Below are 25,298 nucleotides of genomic sequence, written 5' to 3'. Positions count from 1 at the left end.
GTTGTCACTAACTGTGTGACCTCATATGAGTTACTAACTTCTTAGAGCATAGTTTCCTCATTTCTGAAATTAGAATCTTCTAGTGAATGCTTTTCTAGTTTTCTTTTTTTAACTCTGTAATAATTTATGTTTGTGTATTTTGTGTATTTTTTAAGTGTATTTCTTTATCTTAAGTCTTTATCTTAAGTCAGGAACAAGTATGATGGCTCACCTTGTGGAATATATTTTCATAGCTGCTTTGACCTTCCTTAATTCTACTATAACATATGTCTTGGTGAGGACAGGCTAGATTTTGCTTTGGTATCAACTTCTCTAACTGCAGTGGGCTAAATCAACAAGTTTAAAATAATCTATCTGTCCATGGTATGTAGCCTGGGATCCTTGTTTTTAGTTTTTGTCATTGGAGGGCTCAGGCTTTCCAAGTACCCCCCATCTGGAACTTTCTTTTATTTACTACAGTAGAGGCGAGAGAGAAAACAGCTGCGTCATACTTGTCTTTGAAAACTTCCATCTAGAAGTAAATACATGTTACTTTTGTTTATATGACATTGGCCAAAGTGAGTCATATGGCCATACTTATCTTCCAGGGGGCAAAAAGTACTATCTCACAGTGTGACCTGAACTTGGGAATATACAGGAATATTTGATATCTTTTTATGCTAATGCCTTTAGTTCTGACTGCCCATCAGGTTTTAATCAAATGTTCACTTCTAGTAGGAAATGTAAATTATTACTACATTTATGGAAGTCAATATACGAACATAACTAAAATTCCTAGAAATTGTCTACCATATGATTATCAGTTATAGATTTAGGAAATTCTTGAACTGATATGTGAAGATGTATAGTTCATTCCTTTAATGTATATTTAAGTCTGATATATTCATAGAGCTTAACATATGGGGCAGGAGGCAGAAAGAATGGAGCTAGCGATAATTAAAATGTAGCAAGTTAAGTGCTTTGATGGAGGTACCAGGTACTATGAAAGCATATAGGAAATTTTCCCCTAAATTTTTTCCAGTTGACTGATTCTCTCTTCAACTATGTGTAATCTAATGTTGAATACCCCCACCATTGAATTAATTTCATTTATGAGAGTACTGCTTAGTTACTTAGTTGTACCAAGTTACTTTTTATAGTTTTTCTGAGGGTATTTTCAAGCTTATCTTGAAAGAAGAAATTGTTTTCTCAAATTACAACATCTTTTTACTACCTATAAATCTTATGGTAATGAAAAGTAAAAAGTTAAATTATTAAAATTTATTAAAATTTGACATTCTTCAGGGGGGAAAGGTACAATCTGTATCAACAGGTTACTACTTTATAAAATGTACTCATTGTAAAATATTCAAACCTATACATAGAAATTGTGAGAGTATTGGAATTATGACTGATTTTTTTTTAATTTTGTGAACTGAACAGTAATATATTTCATAGTCTTTATTTTTTCCAACTTCACTGAAGTATGATTGACAAAATTTCAAAGGAAAATTATAAAAAGAAAAATACACAAAAGACTCCTCCTTTATTCTACTCTTTTTTCTTTGTTTGTACTAATTACCTAGGTTCATCTTACCTGTAGAGTTTGGAGTAGAGTTAAGAATACATTTTTTTTAAGGATTAGGAAGGAAGAAGAAACTAAAGAAAAACATACTTTTTCTTTGAGGACCTATTTTCTGTTAGCAATCAGCGTATCCCTTAAGAAGAAAAATCAGACTTTGAGGACCAAAAATATTCAACATTAAAAAATGATTAAATATTTCATCGTATTTTTGCGAAACTTTTTTTTTTCTTTTTTAGGAAGAAGAAAGGCGTATGGCATCTGTAGTAGCCAAAAAAGAGGAAGAGAAGAAGCGGGAAAGTCATAAACAATCTTTGCTTAAGGTATTTTCTCTGCTACCTGCATTCTTGTGTGTGCACACATGCACATACACTGAACTAGCTAGCTTATCTATTGGAAGATTGGTTTCTAAACTTTAAATTGTGCATTATTCTCAGTAGTATGATTTTTGTAAACAAGCACTCCTAGATAAGTTACTATCTATAAATAAACCTGCACTTAGTAATTACAATATACATTATAAAACAAATGCAAGAGCTGGAAAATTTTGAAAGATGAAAAATAAATATAATAGAGGTTACAGCATTTGTTTTAAACCAGTGCATCACCATGTGCGTCCATCCTCTGGCATGTGCAATTTCAACTTGAATGGCACTATAATACTGTCATCTTTACTGATATACCTATGTATTTTTTTAACTGATACATGTATGTGTATATATGTACATATATATATTTGTTGTGATTTTTCTTTTCTTTTTTGGTACTGGGGATTTAATCTAGAGGCACTTTACCACTGAGCCACATCCCAGCCCTTTTTATTTTTTGAGGCAGGATCTCTCTAAGTTGCTTAGGACCTTGCTAAGCTGAGGCTGGCCTTGAATTTGCAATCTTCTTGCCTAAGCCTCCTGAGTCTTTGGGATTACAGACATGTGCCACCACACATGGCTTTACTGTTATTTTTGAGGAGTTCTGCTACATGTTTTGTTTTGAATGATTTTTTTTTTTTGCTTTATTTTTTTGTACCAGGAATTGAACCCAGAAGCACTTAACCACTGAACCACAATGCTTTTTTACTTTTTTATTTTGAGACAGTGTCTTGGTGGGTTGCCTAGGGCCTCAGTAAATTGCCAAGAAATTGCAATCCCCAATGTATAGATGTTTAAATTTAAAATTTTCTCAGTTTGTTCCTTTACCATAGAAGTGGTAAAGATTTTGAGGAATTTAGGAATGAAAATTTGTTTTAAAACTGCTTTAAGTGAGTGAGCTTATTGGATATATTTTCCTTAAATAAAATGTTTTCTGTAAAAAATTCTATATTAAGTTTTATTAAGACAGGATTTGCCTGGACTATGTTCTAAAACTAAGGCTATCATCCTGATTATCAGTTTTCATTCTTATCCTGTTTAGGTATTTTTCTCTTTAAAATTAAAATGATGTTCAGAATACCAAAAATTATTAGTAGGTACATATAGTTCTATGAAGTAGGGTTAGCAAAACAGAGAATTCTCTTGGATGATTGAAGTGTTCTTTATCTTCATAGGGATATGAGTTAAACAAGTACATGCATTTGTCAAAAAATGATCAAACTGTACACTTGAAATCTGTGTTTTACTCTGAAAATGATTTCTGTATTAACAACAGAAGTTGTTCCCAAACCCTTTCAACCCAGGATTACAAGATCAAAATAGAGGAACCAGAGTTTACCATTATTAAATGTGCTCTAATTTCCTCACCTGTTATTATCTTTAACCTTCTGAGTCCTTCCAAATTTTTGTTACCCCTTATACCATTAATTAGATATGCCTAAGCCCTCTTCTGATATCTCTGCCTTTTTACTGATTCAGCCAACAGAACTTTATTCTTTCCTATATTGAAATATCCTCAAGAGCTGGCCCCAAATACCCTGGTTTACAGGAAATAAAGCCATTGGTAGTATTTTTAAAAATCTGTAAGAGTGAGATTTACCATTGCATGTTCATTTAAAAAAATAGTATTCCCTATCGTGCGGTTGCTTCTACCAGACACATAAGTGAACAAGTAAATAAATGAAAGAATGGAAAAACATACGTGCATACATGTGTTCAGAAAATAAAGATCTCAGACTTATAGAACACTCTCGTATGAGCTCTAGAGTATGGAAAGGAAGAATGAACAAAGAAATTCTGTTAATTATTTATCTATAAGGCTTCCTTCCAGTTTAAGTAGAATTGCCGATAGCACCAAATCATACTTGACTTCACCTTTCAACTGAAAAAAATTGTTATATACCCAATTCAGTTGCTTCTTGGCATCAGCGTGTGGGGAAATGTACCATTAAATATTTAGCAAACATTTAAAAGAATATTTGGAACATTTTTATGAAAATGTTGGAAAACAGCTAATGTTTTCCTTAAAAGTCACTAAGTAGAACTCTTTAATTCTACTTAGTTAGCTCTTTTACTTTTAATAAGAAGAGAAGCGTGAGAAATCAGTAGATCTGGATTCAAGCCCTCATTCAGAGCTGGAATCATGACAGATATTTAGCCTTTTCTGAGGATTATTTTCATGTAGTACTACATATTGATCATTAAGAAAATGGGATGGGCTGAGTAGAAAGAAGGGCAAGATTTCATAAATCTGCATCTTCTACCTTGTTCCTCTTCTTTCTATTTTTCTTGTATCCTTGGGAATGAAGAGAAGTGGTATTTATGGCATATACCAGTGTGGTCTTGCCTGGACTGTAAATAGACTCAAATAGAAGAAGTTGAAATTTTGCATCATCTAAGTCACTTTAATATAGACTTGGCAATTGATAACAATCTAGCAATTCCAAACATAATTATAGCTGATATGCCAAATATTTAAATGATCTTTGAGAATAAACTGTGCATTGGGTACCTTCTTTTGCCATGGAGAATCTATAACATAATCCAACTTTTCTTTGGCTTCTTTGTTTTTTTTTTTTTTTTTCTTTTTTTTTCTTGCTCCGTAGATATCTAGAGCCCTCTTGTGGCCTCCTGGCCAGCCAGTGGATCCCCACCTGACCTCAGGATACAATCCTGTCTTACACTCCTTTTTCCTGTCCCCAATAAAATTATCCATTCTCTTAGTCTACCTGGTTTTGATTTGATTTTAATAACCCAAGTAAAGGAAGCTTAACTTTTTTATGGGTATAAGAAAATGTTTGCATTTTCAAAGACTGTCTTGTTACAAATTTGTTAACATACCCTATAGTGTAAAGTTATTTCAGTGCCTTTTTTCTAAGCCCTGTTATCTAAACCACAGTAAGTATATTATTCTCTGCCAACCCCTGTCAGCCAGAAAGCCAAATTCATGGATCCTGTGACCTTGGCACTAAGTAAAAATAACAGCATTGCTTAGATTAAGAATTGACTTGGCATAGTCATCAGTAAATAACAGAAGTAAAATTCCTTGAAGTAAGATGCCTTTTTATTACAGATTAGGGAGATAATGTTTTTACAGTAGAATAGCAGAATCCTACTTGTATTACATAAGGAGACATTTATAAAATATCAAGACATCTCCAAATTATACACATAATAAATGTTACCCACTTAACTATACAAATTTGAAATACCAAATAATAAGAAAAAAAACCCAGGCCTAAAAACATTTTAAATAGAGAAACAAAGTTTAAAAAGTTTCATTTAATTAAGCAAGTCACATCACTTTTCATTCCTACCCAATGCCACACACACATGCTAGAATCTTAAAGAAATACAGAAAAAAGAGAGACACAACTAAATATAATTATTCTACATGTATATAGGCTCTGAGGAGATGGACAGAGACTCTTCCTAACAGACGAATAAGAGCAATGAATATCTTACTCAGCTGATTTTTTCATTGGAAGATTATATTCATAGGAAAGAAAGAGAAAGTATCTATTTTTGGCATCCTGATCTAATTGATTAACCATTTTAAAATGATAATATTTGGTAGTAAAAAATTAACTGGCACAAATACTTTTTATCCATAAATGGGATTTAAACATTATAATCTAGTATAATTTCCTTCAGTAACTTAGATCTGCTTTTCTCAATAGGGTTTCTGTGAGAAAATTGACCTCTAATGTCTTAAGTCAGTAGTTCTCAAAGTGAGGTCTGTGAACTAGTAACATTAGCATGAGGTGGAAGCATGCTAGACTTCAGACTCATAGGTCCTAGTCCAAAGACACTAAATCAGAATAGGGTGAGATTCAGCAGTCTGATTTTAAAGTCCTTTAGGTGATTTCAGGCACTCTAAAGTTTAAGAACCACTACTGTAAAGCATCTGTTGCATATGATGGATTAATTTCTTTCCTTTTCTTCCAGAATGATTCTAGATATCTAGCAGAATTTCAGCCTAGCATGATTTCTTTTCTGTTCTTTTATTTTATTTTTTTTTTCTTTCTTGGTACTGGGAATTGAAACCAGGGGTGCTTAACCACTGAGCCACATCTCCAGCTCTTTTTTTGTATTTTATTTAGAAACAGGGTCTCACTGAGTTGCTTAAAGGTGCCTTGCTAAGTTGCTGCAGCTGGCTTTGAACTCATGATCCTCCTGCCTCAGGCTCCGGAGTCGCTGGGATTACAGGCTTGCACCACTATGCCCAACCATAATTTCTTTTAGTAGTTCAAACAGTATTTTTTTTTTTATTTCTCTGACATGACAGTTTATACTATGAAACTTCAAATGCTGGTTTGAAGTTCCTGCTACTGCAATTATTCCATCTTATTTGTCCTAATTATTGGGTAGGAAAATTTAAATGTTTATTAGTTTTCCTTGCTATGTTTAAAGACAGAGGCATATAAATTTCTGTCAAATTAAAATTTCAGATAGTATATTTTCACTATCCAGTGGTTATGTTTATTTTTAATAAATTAAGTTCCTAAGTACTAATTATGTTTTGTATATATTTTTTTCTTTAGGATGATAGACCATTATTGATATATTTGGGTATACAAGATAAATATAGGCCTCTTGAACTTTGTTTTAGAATGTGTATTGGGTAGCTATGTGTAAGGAAGTCTCTTTTCAAAAGAGTTTTAAGAAGGTACAACAATATGCTCCTTGGATTCTCTTTCAAAAATTTACACTATATAATTCTTGTTACAATTTACTTTTTTATAGGAGAAGAAAAGATTAACAATTAACAACGTAGCTCGAAAGTGGGACTTGCAACAACGAGTGACCAATATCTCTACAAACCCAGATAGAAAAGATTCTGATTCTCCTCCTCAGGACCCTTGTCAGAGTGACGGAAGCACCATCTCTGCATTTCCAGAGGAAACAGGGTATGCAGTGGTATTCTTCAAGATACTTGTGTCTTTAGAGAATTGAATTTGGAGTGGAGATGGGAAAACTTTTCACATGTAATTATTCTGAAAGAGTAATTTTCATAAGAAAACTTACTGAAAGGGGAAGTTTAAATTAATAAGATGGAAAGATTAAAAATATAAATCTGACTCTAAGATTTCCCTGATTTAAATTTATAAAAAAAGAAACCCTTTGGTGGTTTCCTATTTTTCATAGGAAAAAAGTCTAGATTATTTAGTACATCCTATGAGGCACTCTGGCCACCTCACCAGTGCCATCCCTCACCATTAACCACCTTCTGAGGCTGCAACCTCACCGACTTCCTCTTAGTCCATTTACTTCCTACCTTAGAACCTTTCTTATAGGAACAGTCTTCTGCTGCCCAGATACCACTTCCTTGCCCTACTTCCCCATCCTTGTCTTGTTTGACCCTCACATTCCTCAATACCTTCTCTAACTTCAGAGATTAGATCAGTTATCTCTGTTCTCTCCCAGTATCCTGCATTTCCCCTTCTTTAGTACTTACTCTAGCCACAGTTAAATAACTAGTTGACAATTAGTTGTTTCATATCAGTGATGTCAATACAAATTTCATAAGAAAAGGAAATCTTGATTTTCTTGACCACTGTTGTATCCCTAGCAGCCAGCACAAAACCTTACTTATTAGCAAACAGTAGTAAGCAAATCAGCATAAAATCTGATTATTTACTCCAACTGTGTTCCATATGATCTGTTTCTTCCAGCTGCTTCACACCTCTTTTCTTGTATCATAGAATGATCAGTTCTAACTACGCTGTTTAGACTCCACATATTTAATTTACTGTCAAGAAAGCATATTGGAATCAAGAAAATGAGAGGGACATAAAGCCTATAGCATATATATGTGTCTGTGTGTGTGTATATATATATATATATTCTTTATGATATATATGTAACTTAAATATATATATACATAATTCAATGGTAAAATCAAAAATAAAAGATAAAATATATTTAAGTTTTAATTTAATGAAACCCATTTGTTTTGTTACCTTAACCAAATGTTGAAACACATTTCAAACTAAATATAGTATGACTTTCAATTCAGATTTTTAGCAAGATTTCTTTAAGCTATTCACATGCAAAGAATGTACCAAAGGAAATTATTTTGGAGGCATTTAAATAATGTTTTACATATTTTCTGGAGTGAGAGTCTGCCATATTTTTAGACAAACTTTCTAAATTTTAATTATAGGATTTTATATTAATCAGTGTATTTCCTCTAGCTCAGTTGGGAAACCACATGTAAGAGCTGTTTCAGTTAAAGAAATAAGGCAACAAAAATAGAAATTCTGATTGATGATTTATGTAATATACCAACTCTAAATAGCCCTAGAGGTATTTTTAACACCATTTAAATATCAAAATATAATTTTACTGAGTTAGAGCTCTCACACTGTATAATGTTAAATGTATTTAGATTTATAAAATAATATGCATAAGTGCTATTTCTGATTTTTTAAATGTTTTTCTACTTAAGGTTTTCCAGTTCTGCATTTATCCAAGTAATCTTGCATATGTTATCCTAAAATTTTAATAAGATTTTTAAAAGTCCTTTAATATACTGAATTTACTTTTATTGTATAGGAAGTTAGATGATGGTCTAACCTGATTTATTTTAATTAACTGGTCAATTTTCTAGTAGTCTTTCTTAATTAAATATTTTTTCTTTTTTAATAATACCATCTTTATGTCAAGTCATGTACATATGTAGATATATTTGTGAACTGTCTATTCCATTTTATTAATATACTCATCTGTTTTGATCCCAATACCAGATTCTTTTATAGTAGTTTTATAGCAAATTTTAATAATTAATAGGGATAGTTCTTTTTAATTTTCAGTTCTCACATACCTGCTCTTCCATATAAACTTTAAAAATCATTGAATCTAAATATAAAATAAGTGTTGAGAATCTTATTTTAAATATATTGATTTATTATTCAGAAGAATTAACATTGTTATGATGATAACATACTTTAAGAAATATGGAATGTCTCTCCATTTTTCATGGTCTTGTTGATATTGAGAGGTGGCTAAGTGAGAAGATATTTAAATGTTAAAGGAAAATTCTGAGGAACTAAATGAGGTTAGAGACACTGAAATGATAGCACTTACACTCTGAATTGTTGGGTGAGTTTGATCTAGAAGCACATAGTAACTTGAACACAGTAGAGAAACCAATGTCTGATAAAGAGCAAGGAGGTAAGGGGTTGAAGACAAGAAATAAAAAGCCTCAATGGGAATGACAAAGGATAAAAATGATGAGTCTGGGACCACAAGATGGCAGAGTAGAGGAAAGCCATATTTATTATTGCTCCATGACTCAGGATTCAAGCAGCAGGAATACTACTTCTGTGGCAGGTGGGTGAAAGAGGGGTTTCACTAAAACTCAATATTGGATGGTCAGAGTGCCTTAGAGACTTAGAAACTTGTGGTACATAAAAAAAGAAAAAAGACAGCATCGAAGCCAAGCTACTAGCAGTAGCAGCAGCATTAGCACAAAAGGAGGGAAAGTGCTGAGAAATACAAAGGACAGACTTAATGTAGAAAATCCTGAGATCTGAGGGGCAGTCTGCCTTAGGTTGATCCAGAGACTGTACTGCACAATATACGGTGCATGAAAGATGCCTCATATTTCCCAATTGTTCCTGGAAAGCTGATGCAGGAGCCATCTTGAGGCAACCTTGCTGTGCCAGCAGCTTATGAGAACCAGGAGATCTGAGATGGGCCCTTTACATGGTTGTGCCAGGCACCTGCATGTGACCTAGGCTGTGCCTAAGAAAGAGAACTAAACAGGCTTAGAGATATTTTACCCAAGGGTATACAAGTCAGAGAGGCCAAGGGGATCCTGACTCTTCATTCACTTTGAGTCTGGCAGTTTGCAGGACCAGTTGAAGCAGGTCGGAAATTTGAATGGGGACTGTGAATACACTCAGGGACTAAGCGTGATAAGCCTGGAAAGGCAGTATCTTCAGGCAACAGAAACCATGAAGGATTGGCTTCCCTGCCCCATGAGTGGAACCCAGGTAGTCTTCTAGGGTACAGCTCCCAGCAGAGATTGGCAACTGCAGGCCCTAGATGTGCATTGACTTAATATCTCTGGAGCAGTCACCACCCAACAAAGCACCTGTGACTTGACTAGACCTAAGCCCCGCCTTCAGGAACTCTTCTCACAGAACTCTGTAGCGGTCCCACTCTGGAAGTGTATCTATCAGGTTGTGGCAGACAAAACCCCAGCTGAAAGTACTTCCTTTCCCACCCTACCTCATACTGCCCAAAGGGAAGCTGGGAATTTTTTAACTCCAGCTGGCAACTTGGTGAGCAACACAAAAAGAGGAAGTGTTTGACAGTTCACAGCCCCTATGCCTGTGCTCAGTACATGTCTTAAGAAGAAACAGAAAGAAAGATAGTTGGGCACAGACAGTGAACATATATTCTCTTGACTATTTTGACCACCTCAATGGAAATGATCCCTTAATTTTTTCCTCAAGGATCTCTCTCTCTCTCTCTCTCTCTCTCTCTCTCTCTCTCTCTCTCTCTCTCTCTCTTTCGTGTATCTGTGCAAGCATGCTCTCTGTCAATGGTTCATGGACATTTATACACATACATATTTGTTTCTTTTTTCTCATTTGTAGAAATTTTGGAAGGTAGTCAGTCATTTTTCTTTGTCTTTGAGAGTTAGGAGTTTTGATGAGTATATTTGTCTGTTTCCCTTGTTTCTCATTCTTGCTTTTCTTTTGTTAACTGCCAGATTCTATGGTTCACTCTTTCATTAATTTTTTACTTTTATTTTCTCTCCTCCTCACTCATGACCATCACATCTGACATCACTCCTGCATTCTCCCTGTTAACCTTTTGAAATTGCCAACTCTTTTCTACCCACTTATTATTCTTCCCTCTTAATTTAACTCTATTATTAACATCTTTTAGCAATAATTGGCTTATATAATGCTGGTTTCGACCACTAATGCTGTGGGAATTATTAATGCTGTGGAAGTCATAGATGACACATGTTGTTTGATTTTAATGCCAGACATAATACATAACTTACTGTTTTTTTTCTGATGGGAATTGCTAATCATACCATTTGTTTATTATTCCAATAACTTTGTAGATTACATAGTAGGAACTACATATTTAGTTTAATGCTGTATATTCTTTGAATTGGTTGTTGATATTATTTGTCTCCCCCTAATCTGTGAGGTACCAAAAACCTACAGGGACATTATAAGTTCATAGGATAGAAGCTTTACTACTTCAGATTCATGCTGATAAATGGGTAGACACGCAAACAACATGAAAAAGCAAAGAAAAGAACCATCCCAAACAATGCAAAATGCCTCAATAACAGACTCCATTGACAACACAATGGAGAAAATGTCAGAGAAGGAATTTAGAAAGTTCATAAACTGTTATATGAAGTAAAAGATGATGTCAAGAGTGAAATCAGAGAGAAAATACAAAAAGTGAAAGATTATTTCAATAAGGAGACAGAGATTCTGAAAAAGAATCAATCAGAAATCCTCAAAATGAAGGAATCAAAAAAGCAAATTAAAAATTCAGTGGAAAGTATTACCAATATATAGACCACTTGAAAGAGAGTTCGAGGCAATGAAGACAAAGTATATAATCTTGAAAATAAAGCTGATCATGGAGAAAGATATTAAGAGACCATGAACAGAATTTTCAAGAAATAAAAGATAACATTAAAAGGACAAATTTAAGATTGATCAGGATAAATGAAGGCACTGAAATACAAACTAAAGGAATGCACAATCTTTTCAATGAGATACTATCAGAAAAATTTCCAAACCTTAAGATTGAAAAATAAAATCAAATATAGGAGGCATATAGGACTGCAAATATGCAAAATCACAATGTACCCACTCCAAGGCACATTGTAATGAAAATGCAAAACTTACAGAACTAGAACTTTAAAAGCTGCTAGAGAAAAATTACTGGTCACATTTATAGGTAAATCAATCCTGATCTCAAACAATTTCTCAACCCAGACCCTAAAACCTAAGAGGTCTTGGAAAGAAAATGCATTCCAACCAAGAATATTGTGCCAGCAAAGTTAAGCTCCAGAATTGAAGATGAAATAAAATCCTTCCATGATAAACTAAAGCTAAAAAAATTTCACAACTAGAAAGGCTGCATACTCAACAAAATATTTCATGAAGAAGAAATGAAAAATAAAAATGAAAACCAGCAGAGAGTGGAACTACACTAGAAGAAGAGTCAATCAAAGAATTTAATTAAACTTAAAAACTTGAAATAAGTCAAAGTAATGGAATAAAATAATCTTTCAATAATAATATTGAATGCAGAAGGTCTAAACTCATCAGTCAAAAGACAGACTGGAAGATTGTATTAGAAAACAATACCCAACAATATGCTGTCTCCAAGCAACTGACCTTTAGGCAAAGACATCCACAAACTGAAGGTGTAAGGATGGGAAAAAAATATCATTTTCATTGATCTCATAAGCAAGCAGGGGTTACTATTCCCATATCAGATAAAGTAGACTTGAAACCAAAGTCAGAAGATACAAAGAAGGTCATTTCCTACTGCTTACAGGAATCATAGAACAATATGAAATAACAATCATAAATATTTATGCCCCAAACAATGGAGCATCTACATACATCAAACAAACCCTTCTCAACTTCAAGAAGCAAATAGATCACACTACAATAATACTGAGTGACATTAAAATACCTGTCTCATCACCAGATAGATTTTCCAAACAAAAACTAAATAAACTATAGAATTAAAAAATACAATTAATTTGGACATAACAGACACATATAGAATATTTCATCCATCAATGACTAAATATACTTTCTTCTCAGCAGTATATGGATCATTTTATTAAACAGACCAAGCAGTAAATCTTAGCAATTATTAAAAACTAGAGATGATACCTTGCATTCTACCAGATCATAATGGAATGAAATTAGAAATCAATAAGATAAAAAAAAGAAACCCCTTTAAAACGTGGAGACTAGTACACTTTTGAATGATGAATAGATAGCAGAAGAAATCAGGGGTGAAATTAAAATATACTTAGAGGTAAATGAGAATACTGATACAACATTAAAATCTCAGGGACACTATGAAGGCAGTTCCCAGAGCAAAGTTCACAGCACTGAACTCATATAGTAAGGAATATAAAGATACCCAATAAAAATCTAACAGTACATAACAGGCCCTAGAAAAAGAAGAACAAATCAACATCGAAATCAATAGAAGACAGGAAATAATTAAAATCAGAGCCAAAATCAATGACATTGAGATTAAAGAAATAATACAAAAGATCAACCATGCAAAAAGTTTGTTTTTTGAAAGCATAAACAAAATTAATAAACCAATAAACCCTTAGCCAAACTAACCAAAAGAAAGAGGGAAAAACTCAAGTTATTAAAATTCATGATGAAAAAGGAAATATCACCACAGATACTACTGAAATACAGAAACCATTTTGAAAATTTATACTTCAATAAGCTAGAAAATCTTGAAGACATTGACAGTTTCCTGGACATATATGACCTACCCAAATTGAACTTGGAGGATATAGAAAATTTAAATAGATCAAATTCAAGTAATGAAATTGAAGAAGCCAGCAAAAGCCTAACAACAAAGAAAAACCCAGACTGGGGGTTTCTAGCTGAGTTCTACCAGTTCTTTAAAGAACAACTAACACCAGTCTTCCTCAAATTATTCCATGAAACAGAAAATGAGGGAACTCGACCAAACTCATTTTATGAAGCTAGTATCACCCTGATACTAAAACCAGACAAAGATACAGAAAGGAAAAAAAACTTCAAACCAATATCCCTGATGAACATAGATGCAAAAATTCTCAATAAAATACTGGCAAATTGCACACAAAAACACAGTGGAAAGATAGTGTACCATGATCAAATGGTTTTCATCCCAGTGATACAAGTTTGTTTGAACATACAGAAACCAATAAATATAATTCACCACATATATAGACTTAAAGACAAAAATCACATGATTATCTCAATAGATGCAGAAAAAGCAGTTGTCAAAATGCATCATCTGTTCATTTATTAAACACTAGAAAAACTAGGGAAAGAAGAAACATACCTCAACATTGTTGTTGTAGTTTGATGTGAGGTGTCCCCCAAAGCTCATGTGTGAAATAATACAAGAAGGTTCAAAGGAGAAATGATTGGATTATGTGAGCCTTAATTCAATCAATGAATTGTTTCCCTGATGGGATTAACTGAATAGTGACTGAAGGCATGTAGGGTGTGGTGGAGAAGGTGGGTCATTGGGGACATGTCTTTAGGGTATATATTTTGTATCTGGTTAGTGGACTCTCTCTCTCTCTCTCTCTATATATATATATATCCCTCCCTTCCTCCTACCTGATCATCATGTGAGCCACTTCCTTCCCCTACACTCTTCTGCCACGATGTTCTGCCTCCCCTCAAACCTTGAGGAATGGAGACTACTGTCTATGAATTGAAACCTCTGAAAACTTTTCTTCCTCCAAAATTGTTCTTGTCAAGTCTTTTAGTCACAGCAGTGAAAAAGAACTGACTAAAACAATTGTAAAAGCTATATATGCCAAACCCAAGGTCAACATCATGCTGAATACAGAATAACTGAAAGCATTCTCTTTAAAAAGAGGAAGAAGACAGGGATGCCCACTTCTATTCAACATTGTTCTTGAAGCTCAAGCCAGAAGAATTGGGCAAGAGAAAGAAACTGAAGGAATTATGAATAGGAAAAGAAGAGCTCAAACTATTCCTATTTGCCAATGACAAGATCCTATGTTTAGAAGAGCCAAAAAATACTCCACCAGAAACTTCTAGAACTCATAAGTAAATTCAGCAAAGTACTAGGATACAAAATCAGCAGTCATAAATCAATCACATATCTATACTCTTGATAAATATACTGAAAGAAAAAATAAGAAGACTCTCCCACTCTCAGTAGCCTCAAAAAATAAAATAATTGGGAATCAGTCTAACAAAAGAGGGGAAGGACATCTACATTGAAAACTACTGAACACTAAAGAAAGAAATTGAAGAACAACTTAGAAGATGGGAAGACCTCCCACATTCTTGGATATTGTCAAAATGTCCATACTACCAAAAAGTGCTATACTGATTTAATACAATTCCCATTAAAATAACAAATATTGCTCTTGGTATGAAATTAATTTGCAAAAGTAAGAGACCAGAAATAGCCAAAGCAGTTCTTACTGAGAAAAGCAAAGCAGGAGGCATTATAATACCAGACCTTAAATTATACTACAGAGCTATAGTAACAAAAACATATGGTATTGGTAACAAAACAGGCTTGAAGACCACTAAAATAGAAGACACAGAGACAAACCCACAAAAAATATAGTTATCTGATACTCAAGAAAGGTGCCATAAACATACATGGGATAAAAAAATAGCCATTTAAATAAGTGGTGCTGGGAAAACTGGAAATCCAAATGTAGTAGAATGAATCTAAACCCCTATCTCTCACCTTGCACACAACTCAATACAAAGTAGATCAAAGACCCAGGAATGAGACCAGAGACTCTGCATCTACCAGAAGAAAATGTAGGCCTAACATTCCAACATGTTAGCTCAGGAACTGACTTCCTTAACAAGACTCCTGTAGCACAAAAAGTAAAATAAAAAATAAATAAATGTGATGGCATTAAACTAAAAAGCTTCCTCACAGCAAAGGAAACAATGAAGAGTGTGAAGAGAGAGCCTACAAATGGGAGAAAATGTTTGCTGTCTGCACCTCAGGTAGGGTGTTCATCTCCAGGATATACAATGAACTCAAAAACTTAACACCAAAAAACCAAACAACCCAATCAACAAATGGCAAAGTAACTAAACAGACACTTCTCAAAAGAAGTAATATAAATGGTCAACAAATATGAAAAACTGTTCAACATGAAAAACTGTTCAACAATTAGAGAAATGCAAATTAAAACTACACTGAAATTTCATCTCACTCCAGCCAGAATGGCAATTATAAAGAATATAAGTAATAATAAATGTTGGCGGGGAAGTGGAAAAGGGTACACTCATATATTGTTAGTGGGACTGAAAATTTTTGCAACCACTCTGGAAAGCAGTATAGCGATTCCCCAAAATAGTAGGAATGGAACATCATTTGACATAGTTATCCCACTCCTTGATATATATCCAAAGGATTTAAAATTAGTATACTGCAGTGATGTAGCCACATCAATGTTTGTAGCAGCACAATTCACAATAGCTAAACTATGGAGCCAAAGGTAGGTGCCCTTCAATAGATGAATGGATAAGGAAAATGTGGTATATATACACGATAGAGTATTACTCAACCATGAAGAAGAATGATTTTATGACATTTGCCAGTAAATGGATGGATCTAGAGACTATCATGTTAAGTGAAATAAGCTAATCCCAAAAAAGTAAAGGTTGAATGTTTTGTCTGATATGTGGAAGCTAACCCACATTAATGGAGTTGGACGGAAGAATAGAAGTTCAATGAATTCGACAAAAGGGAATGAAAGGAAGGAAGGGGAATAGGAAAAAGAAAGATGGTAGAATGAATCTAACATAACTTTCCTATTTACATATATCAGTATACCACAGTGATTCCCACCATCATGTTCATCCACAAGAAATTCATTGTTTTTTAATTTAAAAAATAATTATTGGTAAGTGGCAGAGAAATCATTAGAGAGAAGGGAGCAGAGGGTGGGGAAAGAGAAGGGGAAAGAAAGGTACAGCGGTTCTAATTAGAAGTAGATATACTCCCTGTATATATAATTATATTAAAATGAATTATGGTCTCATGTATAACTAAAAATAACTGATAAAATATTAAAAATGATGGTCATGTGTTCTAGGCTAGATTTTAAGGAATTGAAGAATAGGCTTGTCAACAGATTGAGAGAAAATTTCATATTTCTTCAATTAAAAATCTAAATGAAGTTGAACCTTAAGTAATATGAAATGAGAGGATTCATAATGAATTAAAATAGTTGGAATTTATGGTCAGGGTGAGTTGATGTTTTTGTTTTTGTTTTTGTTTTTCAGTTCTGGGAATTGAACTCAGAGGGCACTGAGCTATAATCTCCAATCCCTTTTTTATTTTTTATTTTGAGCAGGGTCTGAGTTGCTCAGGCTGTCCTCAAACTTGGGATCCTCCTTCCTAAGCCTCCTAAGTCCTTGGGTTTTTGATGTTGAAAATTTTAGAGGTAGATTATATCTAGGGAATAACATTAAGAATGTTATACATGGCCTTGGAAGTGGGTTCTTGGAACAGTAGAAGTAAAGGTCACTACAGGAGAGAACAATTGAAACTCCTACTGTAGACTGAAGTTACTGATGTGTAACTGAGTTTAGAAACAGGACTCAAAGTATTCAACAAATAATCAGCTCTATCTCCTGGTCTCTACCATGTATACTTTGCTCTTGTTGGGGTGTTCCCTGTTCAGGTTTTATCAGTACTGACAGCTACAGTAAGTGCAGGAGTGTCTTTTTTTATTAAATAGCTCTTCTGTCTGGAAAAACTAACTGACAGATGGATTTCAGACAATGTTTCTTTCTTGACATTTGAACTTTTAGCTTTTGGCCAAAACTTATGTAACTCTCTAAAATAACTTAAAATTATGGAGTCTTTATTTTTATGGTCTCAAAAACAAGCAATCAAGAGAAATGAAATACCTTTGTGCCTTTTAGTTACTTCCAAATTTTTCAGAATTTTTATTGGGAATTCTTTGAAGTCAGGCTTTTTAAGCAAGAAACATGAGGAAGAGTTTGAGAAAGTTAGAAAAAGTGATGTGTACGTTCAGTAGAGAGGAAGTAAGAAAGTATAGGGGAACTCAAGCATGGAAGGACATCTGATTGGTACCTTCTTGGTCAGAGGCACTGAGAAGAAGATAAGTGTCCCTGGTAAAAAAGCACCAGTATCATCGTATTTCCCCTCACTTTGGCTTTTTCCCTCTTTCTCAGAAGAAAAAATATAAAGCTCACATAGAATGCTTGAGCAAGGACAAGGGGAGGAAAAGAAATGAACTTCTCTTTAATATCTAAGTAGCAAAGAATCCTTAGGAAATGGATCCACAATTTCTGGCAAGTTTTCAATAAATAAGTTCAAAGTGCCATGGCAACACTATTGCATACTCTTGATCTGACTCCTTTTTAATGACCTAAGAACTAGTAAATGAAGACATTTATATATGAAGGTGGAAAAAAAACCTTTAGGGATAGATACTGAATAATTAATACAGACTTTAATGCAAGATCAGTTATTTATAACTTACGGGATTGTAGACTTTTCTTCAGTTTAGTTTGTGGTTATCTGATTCCTATAAAATCTCTTACATATAAAATTTGGAGCTTGAACTTATCTCAACCAAGGGCTTTTAACTGGAATATGTCTGTGTTGGTTTTTAAATTTTAAGTCATTTTACTTGACCTCCTAACAGCATTTGACATAGGTGACTGTTCATTGTTGAAAGGCTTTTTTCTTCATCTTTCTTTATATCATATTCACCTGGTTTTCCTTTTATCTTTGGGGCTACTCTTTTTTAAAGACTCCTTTTCTGTCAAGTCTTTAAGTTCATTTGATATTATTTTTTAATTTAGAGATTTAGATATAATACTTGTTATTATAGTAGATGAAGATTCAGCTCAACTCTTTTCCTCCCCAAACAATATATCTATAGTTCATTTACTGGTAACTTTCATAATATATAATTAAATCTTTTTTTTTTATTCCATCCACTGTAGACAGTAGCTCTTAAATCTGCACAGTGCAAAATGAGTCTATCACTCTTCTTTTTACTTTTCTTCTCACTTTGTACACTATTGGCTGTTATTTTTTGGATTTCTCTTGTGCTTTCCTCTTTGACCTATTGGTTTTTTAAGAGTGTGGAGTTTAATTCCCAAATATTTGTGAATTTTCCATATTTCTGTTATTACTGTTTTCTAGTTTTATTTCATTGTGGTCAGGGAAGATATATTTTATTAGCTTAATCCTTTTAAAATGTATTGAGACTCATTTTGTGGCTTGACTTATGTTCTATCCTGGAGAAAATTTCATGTACTAAGAAGAATGTATATTCTGTATATTCTCTTGTTAGTTAGAGCATTATATATAATGTCTATTATATTTACTTGGTTTATAGTGTTCTTCAAGTTCTCTGTTTATATATATGTTGATCTTCTGTTCATTATTGAAAGTAGGGTAGTAAAGTCTCCAACTGTTGTTATGGAAATATTTCTCCATTTCTCTCTGTTTTTCATATAATTTGAGGATTAGGTATGTATGTTTGTAATTGTTATATCTTCTTAAGGGATTTATCCTTTTATAAATATAAAATTGTCTTTTAGAACTATTTTTTCAGGGGGTGCTGGGGATTGAACTCAGGGGCACTTGACCCTGAGCCATATCCCCAATCCTACTTTGTATTTTATTTAGAGACAGGGTCTCACCGAGTTGCTTAGTGCCTCTCATTTGCTGAGGCCGACTTTGAACTCAAGATCCTCCTGCCTCAGCCTCCTGAGCTGCTGGGATTACAGGTGTGTGCCACCAAGCCAGACAGAACAATTTTCATATACAATCTATTTTGTATAATGATAGTAGCTACCACAGCTCTTTCTTAGCTACTATTCGCATGAAATATTTATTGCTGTCCTTTTAATTTTACCTATTTATTAATTTGCAGACAACATATACTTAGATATTTTTGTAAAAAAGCTATTCTGCTAATCACTGCTTTTTTTTGCTTTTTTTTGTAAACAAATGGGATATATGTTGTTTCTCTGTTTGTACATGGCGTAAAGGCATACCATTTGTGTAATCATAAATTTACATAGGGTAATGTTGTTTGATTCATTCTGTTATTTTTCCCTCCCCCCAACCCCTCCCACCCCTCTTTTCCCTCTATACAGTCCTTCCTTCCTCCATTCTTGCCCCACCTCCCTAACCCTAATTCTAACCCTAACACTAACCCCTCCCACCCCCCATCATGTGTCATCATCCACTTATTAGCGAGATCATTCGTCCTTTGGTTTTTTTGAGATTGGCTTATCTCTCTTAGCATGATATTCTCCAATTTCATCCATTTGCCTGCAAATGCCATAATTTTATCATTCTTTATGGCTGAGTAATATTCCATTGTATATATATATGCCACAGTTTCTTTATCCATTCATCAACTGAAGGGCATCTAGGTTGGTTCCACAATCTGGCTATGGTGAATTGAGCAGCAATGAACATTGATGTGGCTGTATCTCCGTAGTATGCTGATTGTAAGTCCTTTGGGTATAGGCCAAGGAGTGGGATAGCTGAGTCAAATGGTAGTTCCATTCCATGTTTTCTAAGGAATCTCCACACTGCTTTCCAGAGTGGCTGCACTAATTTGCAGCCCCACCAGCAATGTATGAGTGTACCTTTTTCCCCACATCCTCGCCAACACCTGTTGTTGCTTGTATTCTTGATAATCGCCATTCTAATTGGGGTGAGATGGAATCTTAGGGTGGTTTTGATTTGCATTTCTTTTATTACTAGAGATGTTGAACATTTTTCCATATGTTTGTTGATTGCTTGTAGATCTTCTTCTGTGAAGTGTCTATTCATTTCCTTAGCCCATTTGTCAATTGGATTATTTGCATTCTTGGTGTAGAGTTTTTTGAGTTCTTTATAGATTCTGGAGATTAGTGCTCTATCTAAAGTATGATTGGCAAAGATTTTCTCCCACTCTGTAGGCTCTTTCTTCGCATTGCTGATAGTTTCCTTTGCTGAGAGAAAGCTTTTTAGTTTGAATCTATCCCAGTTGTTGATTCTTGCTTTTATTTCTTGTGCTATGGGAGTCCTATTGAGGAAGTCTGATCCTAAGCCGACATGTTGAAGCTCTGGACCTACTTTTTCTTCTATAAGATGCAAGGTCTCTGGTCTGATTCCGAGGTCCTTAATCCATTTTGAGTTTAGTTTCGTGCATGGTGAGAGATATGGGTTTAGTTTCATTCTGTTGCATATGGATTTCCAATTCCCCCAGCACCATTTGTTGAAGAGGCTATCTTTTCTCCATTGCATATTTTTGGCTCCTTTGTCTAGTATGAGAAAATTGTATTTATTTGGGTTTGTGTCCATGTCCTCTATTCTGTACCATTGATCCACCTTTCTATTTTGGTACCAATACCATACCGTTTTTGTTACTATTGCTTTGTAGTAGAGTTGAAGATCTGGCATTGTGATACCCCCTGATTTACTCTTTCTGCCAAGGATTGCTTTAGCTATTCTGGGTTTTTTATTCTTCCAGATGAATTTCATAATTGCTTGCTCTATTTCTGTAAGGTACATCATTGGGATTTTAGTTGGAATTGCATTGAATCTGTATAGCACTTTTGGTAGTATGGCCATTTTGACAATATTAATTCTTCCTATCCAAGAACATGGGAGATCTTTCCATCTTCTAAGGTTTTCTTTAATTTCTTTCTTTAGTGTTGTGTAGTTCTCATTGTAGAGGTCTTTCACCTCTTTTGTGAGATTCTAATCACTGCTTTTTAATTAGAAATTTTAATCTCATCAAGTCCTGATATTTGAGAACTTCTATATATACCATTTTTCTATTTGTTCTCTATCTATTGTTTTTGTGTCTGTGCGTGTGTTCCTCGATTCCTTTATGACTTCCTTCCTTTATATTTGATTAATTTTAGCGTACTATTTTTATTTCCTTCTCATTCATCTTATTGTATTTTTGTAAATTTTTTATTACTTGTTACTCTGGAGACTACAATTAGCCTTTTAATGTGTAACAATCTAATTTCAATTAATACCAATTTAGTTGAAGTAGTATATAAAAACTTCCCCTTAGGTTGTTATTGTTACAATTACATCTTTAAGTTTGTGTATATTGACATGCATTTATAATTATTTTATGCATTTGCCTTTTAAATCATATAGAAAAAAGAGGAATTATCAACCAAAAATACAGTAATGCTGGCTTTAATATTTACATACATAATTATATTTCCTGATTTTTTTTTATTTCTTCATATGACTTTCATTTACTACCAAGTATTCTTTAATTTTAGCCTAAAGGATTTCTTAAATATTCCTTATAGGGCAGTTCTTCTAGCAATTAACTTGTTCAGCTTTTATTTATCAGAAAATATCTTTGTTTCTCTCTTATTTTCAAAGTTCAGTTTTGTCATATATAAAATTCTAGGTTAACTTTTTTTTTTTTCTTTAAGTGCTTTAATTACATCGTCCTACTGCCTATGGCCTCAATGATCTCTATGAGAAATCATGTGTTACTCATTGAGGATCCCTTGTGTGTGATAAGTCACCTCTCTCACAGTGTAGAATTTGAATGTCCTCTTCATTATACTTCAAAAGTTGTCCAAACACTTGCCCTATTTTAGTTTGCTTTATATTTGAGCTATGACTTTCTTACAGAGATTGTTTTTTTCTGAAGTTTCTGATTAAGTTTTAAAAAATGAATAAATTTGCTACCTGTACTATATTATTCCTAGTTTCTTTTTTTAAAATTTGTTCTTTTTAGATATATATACATGACAGTAGAGTGTACTTTGACGTATTATATATACATAGACAAATATACATACAATTTATTAGGCTCCCATTCCTGCTTTTGTACATGATGTAGAATTCCACTGGTTGTGTAGTCATATATGAACATAGGAAAGTTGTGTCTGATTCATTCTACTGTCTTTCCTATTCCCGTCCCCCCCCCTTCTCCTTCATTCCCCTTCATCCAATCCAATGAACTTTATCCCCACTGCCTTATTGTGTGTTAGCATCCACATATCAAAGAGAATGTTCGGCCTTTGGTTTTCTTATTTGGGTACTGAATAGAGCCTACTCTTCTTGAAGTCTGCTGCTTCTATGACCTAATATAGTCTTGTTATTTCCTTTTGGATCATTCTTTACAGTTTATTATTTTATGTCATATTATTCAAAACCTTTGACCTTTTTTTCTGGTATTATGGGTTTTTTTTTTTCTCATAGTCTCAAGTATATCTGTTCTTTCAAACTATAAATGGTAGAGTTCCTCAGATTTTGACCCCTTCCTGGGCTTTCTTATTACTCTCTGATTTCCCCCTAAGTAATGTTATACATGCCTTTGACTTTAAAAACTGATTATATGCTGAAAACACCAAAAGTATACCTTTCTTTAATGTTTTACCTTTAGATTAAACATATAAAAAAGTTATTTACTACATTAATATTATAAAAATGTTCACTCATTTTGTCTTCCTGAAGTTTTAAAATTTGACCTTTCCAAAGTCTGTATTATGCCTGGAATTTTTTTGTGTGTAAGATTAAGGTCTGATTCCCTACCACCACCAGGGGAATAGCTAGTTACCCTAATGGTATTTATCAAGTATTCTTTTCTTTTCCCGCTGATCTGTAATGCCATTCCACCTGAGTGTTTTCTTGGCAGTGAGAGAGGTAGTTGGGAATTACCTTTTATAGATCTTCAATTAATGCCCCTGTGCCTCCATCATATTTACTCTTTTCACAGTTCATTCAAGCAGTTTGACTGCCATCTTTGTTCTTATCTCCATTGCATATTCAAAGTCATCACTCTCTCCCCTTGTGTTATAACTAGTCTTTATGTTCCAGCTTCCATAAATTTGCTGAAATCTCCTGCTACCTCCCCTATTGTGCTTCTTGTTGTAAGTTTATATCTTGTCAGTTATTTTACCATTCTTCAATAAGGTCTTAAACACATGTGTTTGTCAATCTGCTCTTTTATATGAAAGTGCAAAGTGAAGAGTTTTAAATGTTAGTAGTTATATTACTACATTTTCTGTAAGTTTAAAAATATAATTAAAATTTATCTTTTGAGAATGATATGAACCTTACTCTTTCTGAGGGTGGAGAGCTACTCCAGAGAGCCACAAAGTCTCTTCCTTAGTGTTTCAATTTGTTTTTTAATACTGCATAAAGTTTTCCATTCTAAGTAGTCATTTATAGTCTTTAGTATTTTTTAATGCCAAAAAAGTGGCTAATTCTTTGTTACAGTGTCTGTAACCTTTGGCTTATGGGTGTGTAACTAAATGCCTGGAAACAAATGTCCATGAAAACATTATAGATACATAAAGAGAAGAAATTCTTTAAAACTTTGCTATATCCCATTAATGATTTCACTGTTCACTATACTTGGGACAGCTCTACAGTGAAATGACAGATGGCAGGTTTCTCTTGCCTGGCAGGAATGGGAAAATACTGGTGTAATGTTTTCTTTGCTTACATTGGATGTGTGCAGTGAAACTGGTTTATTTTTGGTCATTTCCTGTCTATGAACACTGGTATTTTAGCTAACACTAGTATAATAAAATGTAATGCATAAAATGAATTTCCACACCTATGAATGTTGTAATAGAAATTCATAAAATAAGTTATTATAGGAATCAGCACCACTTATTCACTAGGAAAAGAATCTTCCGAAAGATTTTAAGTATTTCTGTTCTAGCCTGTTGTAAAAAGCCTAAAGGTTAAAAAAAATACATGAACCTCTAAAATACTGTCTTTTTTTCCATCTGGACATTTAGGAGTATGTTCTACATTTAGCCTGCCTTTCAGGAACTCATTACTTTATTGCTTTAAGTCAAGCACCCTGTCTTTTCTTAGGGTTGTCCACTAATTGAGAAGAAGTACAGTATTTTTCTAATTTATTCTCATATAAAGATCAAGTCAATAGATTAACATTTCAACTTGAAATTAACCACTAAAATCTTGTAGATAATTCCTTTTTGATGTCACACTGTCTGCTGTATTTTACATACAATGAAACTGAAACTCAAAGAAATTGAAAAGACCAACCCCAAAATCATCTATCAATTGCAAGCAATCTAAAATTTGAATTAAGGCCTGATTTTCTTGCCAAGGCCATTTCTACTACACTGTATCACTTTTTTTTCTGTTATATTCTTATAAGGACTAGTCGACACTATTGCACTGGTCTTCTTACAGTGTGGTAGTGTCAACTAGCTTCTCTCTGCTGAATCTGCCACACAGTTTATCAACTGTGAAGTGGATCCTGGAAGTCCCACTTCATCTTATTTCTTGCATCTTTATATCCCCAGCACCAGTACTTAGCTCCTTGCATGGTGCTTTGAAGTTGCTTAAAAACATGTATTGAAAGGTCTTATTACTTTTTTATTTAAAAACTTTTTCTGTTCCTCAACCCTACAAGATAAAATCAGACTTTTCAACTTCATCTCTAGCTGCTATTCTCCTATATATTTCAGCATTCCAGTCCTATGTTTCAGTGTTCCAGCCATACTGAAATTATACTTACATGAATATGTTGCATTTAGTCAGACTTTTGTTTTTTCTTCATTATGCCCCTCTCCTCCTACTCCTGATGAAATTCT

General features: G+C 33.7%; 1 protein-coding gene across 1 annotated transcript in view; it reads left to right on the top strand.

The window, feature by feature from the left end:
• Positions 1–25,298, top strand: part of Lrrc49 (leucine rich repeat containing 49) — a 174,688-nt gene that overhangs the window by 106,445 nt on the left and 42,945 nt on the right. The window contains 2 exon segments of the mRNA XM_047542463.1: positions 1,801–1,884; positions 6,676–6,839. Coding sequence (XP_047398419.1) covers positions 1,801–1,884; positions 6,676–6,839 — 248 coding nt within the window.

This window comes from Sciurus carolinensis, chromosome 2, assembly GCF_902686445.1.
Source record: "Sciurus carolinensis chromosome 2, mSciCar1.2, whole genome shotgun sequence".
NCBI classification, from domain to species: domain Eukaryota; kingdom Metazoa; phylum Chordata; class Mammalia; order Rodentia; family Sciuridae; genus Sciurus; species Sciurus carolinensis.
Note: the sequence above shows the minus strand (reverse complement) of the source record. Positions and strands in the feature narration are given on the sequence as shown.